Here is an 11,288-nt window from a genome sequence, read left to right on the forward strand (position 1 = left end):
ATTTTTCTTATTATTTTAATCTCCTTAAAAATAAAAGTGTTTAAAAATAACATCATATTCTAGGGTTTATAACATATATATAATAAAACGTATGACAATGGTAGCATAAAGACTGGAGTGTAGGAGGGAAGAAATGAACGTAAGGTTCTTATAGTATTTTTGAAGTAGTAAAGTATCACTTGAAGGCAGACTGTGACAAGTTAAAGATATATAATATAAACCCTAAAAAAATAAAATTTAAAAACACTGAAAGTTTCAGCTTATAAACCAACAAAGAAGAAAATTAAATCTTAAAAAACACTCAATGTTTTAAAGAGCAGAAAAGGGATGAAAAGGAAAACAAAGAACAGATAAGATGAACAGAAAACACACAGGACGACTTAACCTAATCATATCCGTAATCTCATTAGATATAAATGGTCTAAACATCCAGATAAAGAGAGAGATTGTCAGACTGGATAAAATCACTCAACCGTATATGTTGCTGACATGAAAAGCGCTTTAAATAAAGACACAAATAGGTTAAAAGTGGAAAGCTGGAAAAGGTGATACCATACTAATACTAATCAAAAGAAAGCTGTAGTGCCTGTACTATCACATTATTGACCAGAGATGTATTAATACGTCTTTTGTTACCCCAACGTTATTGACGGGAGACGAATCAATATCAGTTAACATAACAAATCACCGGCTGCAGGCATTAGTTTCTGCAAAAAATCCCCCAGTCAATAATGAGTTATTATCAAAGTAGAATTCAGAGCAAAGAATGTCACTACCAGGGATAAAGATAATTATTTCTTAATAATAAGGGGGTTAACTTATCAAGAAGACCGAACAATCCTAAACGTTTATGCACCTAATAACAGAGCATCAACTACATGTAGCAAAACTGGTATAATTCCAAGGAGGAATAGACAAATCCACAATTATAGTCAGCAATTTAATTACCACTCTTTCTAGTAAGAGAACAACTAGACTGTGAGGGTTTAGCAGACTTGAAAACCATTATCAATCAACTTGATGTGATTGACATGTATAGAACACTCCATCCAACAACAGTGGAATACACATTCTTCTAAAGTGTACACAGAACATTTACCAAAAGAGACCATATTCTGGACCATGAAACAAGTCTTGGTAAATTTAAAAGGATTTAAGTTATTCAAAATATGTTTTCAGACCAAAATGGAATTAAATTAGAAATAAATAAAAGCAAGATCTCTGGAAAGTCCAGAAATTTTGGAAATTAAATAACACACTTAAAAATAACCCATGGATCTAAGAAGAAATGAAAGGGGAGATTAGAAAGTATTTTGAACTGAATGAAAATGAAACTCAACACAGCAGAATTTGTGGAATGGGGCTTCCCTGGTGGCGCAGTGGTTGCGAGTCCGCCTGCCGATGCAGGGGACACGGGTTCGTGCCCCGGTCCGGGAAGATCCCACATGCCGCGGAGTGGCTGGGCCCGTGAGCTGTGGCCGCTGAGCTTGCACGTCTGGAGGCTGTGCTCCGTAACGGGAGAGGCCACAACAGTGAGAGGCTCGTGTACCGAAAAAAAAAAAAAAAAAAAAAAAAAGAATTTGTGGAATGCCATGAAAGCAGAACTTGGGAAATTTATAATCACTAAATTCTGTGATAGAAAATAAGAAAGATAAATAAATAACCTTGACTTCTACCTTAAAGAGCTAGAAAAAGAGGAGCAAATTAAACTCAAAGGAAGCAGAGGAAAGGAAATATCAGAGCAGAAATGAAACAAATAGAAAACAGAATGACAACAGAGAAAATCTATGAAACCAAAAGAATTCTTTGAGAAGATCAATAAAATTGATAAACTTCTGGCTAGATCAGGAAAAAAAAAATAGTGAAGACGCAAGTTACCAGTATCAAAACTGAACAAAACTCTCAGCAAACTAGAAACAGTAGGGAACCTCCTCAACATGTTGAAGAGTATCTACAAAACACATATAGCTAATATCATACTTAGTGTATAAAGAATGAATGCTTTCCCCCTAAGGTCACAAACACAAGGATGTGTGCTCTCACCACTTCTATTCAGGATAGTACTGGAGGTTTTCACTAGAGCAAGAAAGAGGGAGGGAGGCATCCAAATAGAAAAAGGCAACGTAAAACTGTCTTCATTTACAGATGACGTGACTGCCTATGCAGAAAATTCAATGGACTCTACAAAAAAGCTACTAGTCGAGAGAGAGTCATGGACATATACACACTAACAAACGTAGTAAGGTAGATAGCTAGGGGGAAGCAGCCGCAAGGCACAGGGATGTTAGCTCTGTGCTTTGTGACAGCCTGGAGGGGTGGGATGGGGAGAGTGGGAGGGAGGGAGACGCAAGAGGGAAGACATATGGGAACATATGTATATGTATAGCTGATTCACTTTGTTATAAAGCAGAAACTAACACACCATTGTAAAGCAATTATACCCCAATAAAGATGTTTAAAAAAAAAAAAAAGCTACTAGTGACTTTGGCAAAATTGCAAGATACAAGATCAATACATAAAAATCAATTTTATTTCTCTGTACTAGCAATGAACAAGAGGAAATTAAAATTTAAAAACAATATCATTTACAACAGCATCAAAAATAAAAAGTACTTGGGGATAAATCAGACAAAAGGTGTGTAAAGACCTATACACTAAAATCTATAAAACACTGCTGAGAAAAATTAAATAAGACTTAAAGAGGAGACATACCTTGTTCATGGGTCAAGATTCAATATTGTTAAAATGTCAGTTCTCCCCCAAATTGAACTACAGATTCAACAATCTGAACAAAAATCCCAGTAGACATTTTTGTACAGAAATTGACAATCTGATTCTTAAATTCATGTGGACATGCAAAAAACCTAAAATAGGCAAAACAAGTTTGCCGAAGTCTGATTTTCAAGACTCATTATAAAGCTAGAATGTACATGACAGTAGGGTATTAATTGTAAAGATGGGCAAGTCGATCAATGGAACAGAAGACAGACTCCAAAAATAAGCACACACCTATATGAGCAACAGATTTAAGGTAATGCAGTAAAGACAATCTATTTAACAAATGTTACTGGCACAACTGGATATTCATAAAACAGAAAATGATGCTGGATATGTATTTCACACAATCTATAAAAATTAATTCAAAATAGATCACAGATGTTCATGTAAAACTAAGATTATAAAACTTCTAGGAAAAAAACATAGAAGATATTATTTGTAACCTTGGGTTAGGCCAAGATTTCTTAACAGAATGCCAAAAGTACAATGCATACAAGAAAAAAATGGATAAATTTGACTTCAAAATTAAAAAGTTTTCATCTTTAAAAGACACCAGCAGAAGCATGAAAAGACAATCCAAACTTTTGGAGTAAACACTTGTAAAGCATATATCTGATAAAGGACTTGTGTCTAGACTATACAGGGAATGCTCAAAACTCAACAATAATAAAACAAATTGGTGGTTTTTTTAAATGCACAAAAGATTTGAACAGACGGTCCAACACAGAAAAAAGACATATAGATGATAAATAAGCACATGAAAAGATGCTCAATGTCATTACTCATGAGGGAAATGCAAAGTAAAACCACAATGAAATACTAGAATAACCTATTAGATGGCTAAAATTAAAAAGACTGCCCATACCAAGGGTTGGTGGAGATCTAGAAGAATTGGAACTCTCATACTCCTGGTAGGAATGTAAAACAGTATCACTTTGGAAAACAGTTTGGCAGTTTCTATCTTAAAAAGCTGAACATATGGCCCCACTCCTAGGTATTTACCCAAGGGAAAGGAAATATATGTCCATACAAGGGCTTGTTGTTGTGTGAACACAGCAACCTTGTCTGTAACAGCCAAAAACTGTAAACAATCCAAATGTCCATCAACACGAGAATGGATAAACAAATTGTGTAGGTCCATACAATGGGTACTACTCAGCAAGAAAAGGAACAAACTATTGATACACACAACGTGGATGAACTGCAAAAGAACTAAGCTATGAAAAAAGCGAGACAAAAAAGAGTACATAATATATGTACATCCATCTTTGTAAAACTCTAGAAAATGCAAACCAATCTATAGTGAAAGAAAACAGAGCAATGATTCCCTGAGGAAAGGGTTGGAAAGGGGTGGGAGGGAGGGATTACAAGGGACATGAGGAAACTTTTGGGAGTGATGGATATGTTCACAATCTTGATTGTGGAGATAGTTTCATGTGTATATATATATTTCACAACTTATCAAACTGTATACTTTACATATGTATTGTTTACTGTATGTCAATTATTCCGTAATAAATCTATTTAAAAACAAACTAAAACATAATAAAAACATCTCAAAAAACGTAAAGAGATGTATCAAACCACAAAACAGAATAACTCCAGATAAATTAATCAAAATGCAATCAGATAGCAACAGATCAATTAAGAACCTTCTTGGACAGAGAAAGAAGCAAAAATCAGCAGTGTTGAGTCAGCAAAATAGGGCAATTTGGAAAAGGTCAATTCCAAAGGACCACAGTACAGAACTAAGGGGAATGAATCTGAGAATACACAATAGCCAAGAGAATATGGAAATTTTTAACCTGTAGCAGCAATCCTTGAGAGAATCAGAGTTTAGAGTTCATGATTAAAGGTAGAAGAAAAGGTTTCAGAATTGAAAGAAGATTTAAAGGCTCAAAAATCCCCCACAAGAACCAAAGAAAGCCATCCAGAACAGCAAGACTTAACCAAATAACTCCTCACACTATAAGAAGAAAGTATTCTGCAAAAAGCTATAAAAAATATGTTTCTTTTGAAAGAATGCAAACAACCACAACATCAGGTTTCTAAATGCAGACCAGAGTGTAACGGCAATGGAGCAATACTTATAAAACGCTAAGAAAAAAAATAGTCAAGAAACATTTACCCAGTTCATAAGCAACAGCAGAAGAAATCCTTTTATGGATTGCAAAACATTCCTCTCACCTCCACAGCAGTCCCCATATCACTAAAACTGAACTCATTCATTTATTCATCAAGTGTAGTGACTACTGCGTAAAAGTCATTAACTCTTAGAATTGTAGATACGGGCTTGGGCAATGGGTGCTACAGAGAGAATCTCACATCTGATAAACATAGGTAAAACTGTGTCCACGTTAACAGTTACATTATTTGATTCTGTGTAAACTGCGATGTTCCTCTCTTCTCACAAGATTCAGAAGGAATAAAATTGTTATTGATGTAATGGACTGTCTCAGGTTGCCAGCTTTCAGGTTCTGAGAACAGTGGATGATGGGATGGAAGGAAGGGGTGCCTTTGCATAGCTTCTCTTTCCCTCCTCTCCTCCTCTCCCATGCACAAGAGGATCAGAAATTGTACCAAAGGATTTTGTTTTGAACTCACTGCACCTGGGAAACTGGATAAAGGAAAAAAGGCTTCACTGGACAAAAATTTACCTTCCAAACCCATCCTGATACCACATTTCAGACTCTAGAAACCTACAACAATCATTTTTCAGAGGCTGTGCCAGCTGCTGCCAAAGCTCTTCTGGGGGCTCTTCAAGCGCCTGTCTCAGTGGCTCTTCCACTACCTGCCACCTCACCTTGGCACAATGATTCCCAGAACTGTCACACTTGCCATCATGTATTCGAACTATTCCCCATATGAAGGTGGGGCAGGATGGTTCTTCTTCCCAATACCAATCAAAATCCCAATTCCATGAAACAGCTGGTTAATGCTACTTATTTAAACCTTAAAAATGGCATCAAATAGATCATATCATTCAATAAGTATTTACTGAATACCCACCTACAACAAACCTGTAATAGGGTTTCAGACAAAAGAGATCTCTCTTCCTTGCTAAAATGTTGGACATCTTCCTTTATCTATTCCAAACAAATATGTATAGCTTCCTCACATATATACCAGAAATTCCCGCCATCTGATAACCAAACTCGACACTACAATGAATAAGGAACTCACAGCCTCAACTTAATACAGGCAAGCACCCTAGACCAAGGAAATGTTCTACTTAGTGGTATTTAAAAATCCATTTGGGCTAAGAAGGATTATAAGAAGACTATTAATTTAACTGAAACTTAAATGAAGACTAACAAATGAAAACTGATAGAACATGGGAAAGATATTTAGGGATATTTTCCCGTCCCCAGCATGTTGAAAAAAAGCTATAATACTGAAAACATGACATTCTGAAACCATCTACCCCACCACTACCCCTAGTTGGACAATGCTGGCCACACTTCTAAGAGCTCAGAAAATGCAAAGGGTGCAGACTGACAATACAAGCAATGAAAAAAAAACTCCACAAACTAAGGACACAGAGACCTTTTCAATTTACCTGGCACCTTTTCATTTTCTATAGTCCATGTACTTTAAGAAATACGATAGATTCTTTCTTTATTCTATACGTAATAATGGAAAGAATGGTGTCCCATCACCTATAATGATTCAACTTCACACAAGACATCAATTCTTGATTTAACAAGGATTCTTTTTTTTTTTTTTTTAAATTTTTATTTTTTTTTGCGGTACGCGGGCCTCTCACTGTTGTGGCCTCTCCCGTTGCGGAGCACAGGCTCCAGACGCGCAGGCTCAGCGGCCATGGCTCACGGGCCCAGCTGCTCCGCGGCATGTGGGATCCTCCCGGACCGGGGCACGATCCCGTGTCCCCTGCATCGGCAGGTGGACTCTCAACCACTGCGCCACCAGGGAAGCCCTTAACAAGGATTCTTTAGAGTCTTGGGCAAAGATTAAGTTTAACTATAAAATAGGAATGCTCTAAGAACGAAGGAGCAAATGTTTGTAAAGCACACTGTAAAGGCAAGAAGACAGCAGGGGTCATCTCTGATTCCTCCCTGTCCCTCCCCACATTCAATCATAAAGCCCACTGGATTAATAATGTAAATCTCTATCCCCACTACGCCTATCCTAGACAAAGTCACCATCAACTTTTCCCTAGGCCAGATATCAGCAAACTACAGCCTACAGGTGAAATCTGACTTGTCTTCTGTTTTTGTAAATAAAGTTTTATTGGAACACAGTCATGTCCATTCATTTATATATTGTCTTTGGCCATTTTCATGCTACAATGGCAGAGTTGAAGAGATGTGACTGTCTGACCCACAATGTCTAAAATATTCATTATCTGGTCTTTTACAGAAAAAGTTTGTCAAACCTGGCCTAAGTAGGCTATTAAATAATTCTCTGACTGGTCTCCCTGCCACCCATTCAATTCATCCTCCAAATTGCAGGCTGGGTGAAAGATTTAAAAACACAAATCTGATCATGCATTCTTTTGCAAAAGTAATCGAAACTCCTTAAGGTAACTCCTATAACTTTTCCAACCTCCTATCTTTCCCCTACCCATTCAACCTTTTTATTCCAGTTATTCTATTTTAATATCTTCAAATCCACCTTGCTCTAACCTCTGGCCTTTCAGCATGTCCCAGGAGCACTCTTTCTCCTAGCTAATTCCAGGTTCAGGGTCTCGATGTAAATGTCATTTTTTCAAGGAAGCCATTCCTGGTGCCTTGGGCTGGGATTAGGTGGTCCTGAACTTCCTCCACCACTGACCTTATTAGATTCTAATGCATATTTAATTGTCAGGCCCAACCAAAAGCCATATGAGAGCAGAGGTAGACTCTGATGTTAACTATGACACCCTTGCAGCAGGCATATGTTTTTGCTCAAATAAATTCATCCTTTGCATCATATTCTGAGAATTCAAAGAACTTTTTCTCAGTGATTTAGCAGAAATATTTAACCAATGAAGATAAATAAGTCATGATATAATCATGGCAGAATAAGTTGATCGCAAAATCTGAAAACCTAGAACCCTACAAAAAGACAACTTCTTCTGAGCAAAACTGTTCACACCATGTGCTTTTTAAATTTATTATTAGAGAAAACTTGATCGTCAGAGCTTATTCTAGACTGTATTTAATGAAAAGAACAAAAATAATGAAACTAAGAAAGGTATTTCCCCAATACCTGCTCTTCCCTCTCCTTTTCTTTGGTTTTACTTCTGTAGACTCTAGCAGAGGTGGCATCCTGGGATGGAATGGCAGAGATCTGATGCAGTGGCATGCTCATCCCAGCCTCCTGTGTGGTCTTCCTCTTTACGGAAGAAAGTCTCCAGTGGTAGAGTCATTTTGGGCCATGGACTTCAAGCTGAGAGAGAGAAAGGAAGACAAGACGTAACTGAGCTAAAACACTTTTAAAATTTCCAACAGTGAGATTAGCATTTTATATTTATATTCATATTTAATTAAATAAGTTACAATGTCTAACATAAATACTTCATCTTCAGAAATGATAGAAGATGAATGCCTATGGCGGGAACTGTAACATTTTTCTCATGTAATAAGATGGGAGCACCTGAAAGAGGTTGGTGTAACAGGTACATGTATAATCAGATATTAATTTTCCAATGGCTACTTAGGTTTTAAACATAGCAGTGTCATCCTTTATTTTACGAATATTTTTGAAGTTACACATTTTTTTTTGAACAAGCATTCATCCTGATATAAGTAGTGATCCTTCCTTAAGATCACTGCCCTTGAGTCCACATAATGGTAATATTAAAAGTTAAAGAAGTCTGAAATAAGTTTAAGATATCTATGATCCATGCTTAACCTTCTAAAAGTCTAGACTCTCTAGACAAGTTTATTGGCAAACTTTTCCTGTAAAGAGCCAGAATATTTTATACATTGTGGGCCATATTTGTTACAACTACTCAATTTTGCCAATGTAACAAGAAAGTAGGCACAATGAGTTTGTAAACGAATAAGAATGGTTATGTTCCAATAAAACTTCACTTACAAAAATAGGTGGCAGACTAGATTTGGCCCACGGGCCTGGAGTTTCCTAACCCTGCTCTAAGAATATTCCAAGGAAGATGAGGGTCATCACAGACATTCCTGGGGCCATAAAAGGCTGCCCTTAGGTAAAATAATAGTGTCCAAATAAGCTATATTCATGAATTCCAGGCAGCCCTTACTTTTTTTTTGGTTTTCTCCTACATTCCTCCAAAGTACCTAGTAATTGAATTGTGTGCTCTCTATCTCTCTGCCCCCACTGAAATCTATCAAACTCTGTATACAAAACCAATTAAATATAAATTACCCAAACTATCCATAATGTTTAACAAGGTAACAGTTCATGCTGTTTGAATTTTAACAAAGGATGGAAGCCTTAATCCAAAAGAATGAAGCTCTAATTCGGGGATTTTCATTTATTAAGCATGTATTGGAGGTGGGGCAGTAGACAAGGAGGGTGAACAACAGGGCCTGACAACCCTAAGTACACATCTGTCGAGCAGCCATTTGTTCCTCCTCTCCCCTAACTGTGCTCTGGACCAAAGATAGGTGTTTGTGTGGCTGATCCCACCTCTGACAGTGTTACTAACCAAACTGAAGAGCAACAGGACTCACAAAACCAATTTCTTCCACAGGACTCTGATCAACAAGCAACAGGGAGGAACAGGAAACCGGAAAGGATCAACACACAGGAGAAAATAAGCTAAAAGAATATCCTGTTTTTAAAAAGTCTAGTTTATAATAGTTGGGTGATCATTCATAAGTAATAAAACAGGAAAACAAGAGTAGGTAATATTAGTATCTAGACATTACATCCAATAATAAATAAAATATTAATGTATAGATATTATATATCACCTATTCTATTTCAAGCCTTTGATGAGGCTGACACAAGATGGAACACTGTACCCAAACAAATGGTCTGAATACATGTGTTTAAGTAAGACAAGAGGCACTCACTTAGTGCTGCGTTGTCTTACACTCTCTGGAAGATCACAAGCCAGTAGTGAGCCATTTTTCATCACTAATGCATTAAAGTCCTCTGTCAGAGATGACAAACTCCATGGGGCCTCTTAGAATACTTAGTCAAACTAACCATGCCTAGAGCCCCACCACATAGCATGCCAATAGCTGCCTTTGGTGCTTCTGGTACAATCATCATTATTACATCATTGGTACTTGACCATGACAAGCCTGGAAAAGACTATTTATGCCATAGAAACACAAATGTGAGAGGGTTTTAAATTTTATCGCAAAGTTTTGAAGGACCTCCCTCATTACAGCTATGTAAGCTACTCTTCTGATATGCACCCCTATCTCCGGGTACTAGACCTGAAAGTTTGCCTGAAGCAATCCCTCTCCTATGTCAGACATATTTAGGATAAAAATGATAATTTAAAAAACCAAACTACAAAACAAACCATACCACTTTGTATGTGAAGGTTCATATGAAAATCATAAAGCAGGTATTACTCACACTAGTTTCTTCACATTATTTCCAAGTACCGTTTTCTATCAATTCAAGTCATGTTTAATTAAGAGCAATAGTTAAACCTCTGCACTATGCCTGACAATCCAGTCAGGAGGACTTCAATTCCACTAATGCTACTTTGCAAAATACAACACACTTAATGTGAACATCCATATCTAGAAGAACTGGACTGACAAAACTGGTTGTTTAAGAGTATGGAAATGAATATAACATGTTCATGGATCAGAAGCCTTACTATTGTTAAGATGGCAATTCTCCCCAAATTGATCTACAGATAAAGCAATCCCTATCAAAAACCTTCTGACTTCTTTGCAGAAATTGGAGAAGCTGATCCTAAAATTCATATGGACCCAGAACACCCAAAACAATCTTGAAAATGAACAAAGTTGGAGAACTCACACTTCCTGATTTAAAAACTTACTACAAAGGAATGGTAAGAAAACTGGGTTTAAGATGGTGGCATAGGAAGATCCTGAACTCACCTCCTCCCACGGACACAACAAATATACAGCTACACAGGGAACAAATCCTTCTGAAAAGAACCTGAGAACTGCCAAAACACCTGCTCCACAACAAAGGATACAAGGGCCTCGTCGAGACAGGTAGGAAAGGCATGCTCTCACCAAAAACCCCACTCCCAATATGGTGACCCACAATCGAAAGAAATCTTAATAAAATCAATCAACAAATCAAGCAATAGACAAACAAATAAACGGAGCTTCTCCCCGAGGAGTAAGGGGTTTATACCCACACCAGGCACCACAACCTTTGGGTCTTGCAACAGAGAGAAGAGCCCCCAAAACGTCTGGCTTTGAAAACCAACAGCGCTTATGTTCAGGAGTAACTCAGGATGGCAGGGAATGAAGACTCTGCTCTTAAATAGCATGTGTAAAGAACCACTTGCCCCAGGACCCAGCACAAAGAGCAGCAGTTTGCAAAGAGCTTAGACCATCTGTGAGGGAAATTCACTTAGTAATCTT

General features: G+C 37.3%; 1 protein-coding gene across 2 annotated transcripts in view; it reads right to left on the reverse strand.

The window, feature by feature from the left end:
- MARCHF8 (membrane associated ring-CH-type finger 8) overlaps window positions 1-8,091 on the reverse strand; it is a 59,368-nt gene extending 51,277 nt beyond the window's left edge. For both annotated transcript variants that reach the window (XM_065894467.1, XM_065894466.1), the window contains exon 1: window positions 7,990-8,091. In XM_065894467.1, coding sequence (XP_065750539.1) covers window positions 7,990-8,091 — 102 coding nt within the window. The remainder of the gene's footprint in view (window positions 1-7,989) is intronic.
- Window positions 8,092-11,288: the final 3,197 nt, after the last annotated feature.

Source organism: Phocoena phocoena, chromosome 16, assembly GCF_963924675.1.
Source record: "Phocoena phocoena chromosome 16, mPhoPho1.1, whole genome shotgun sequence".
NCBI lineage: Eukaryota > Metazoa > Chordata > Mammalia > Artiodactyla > Phocoenidae > Phocoena > Phocoena phocoena.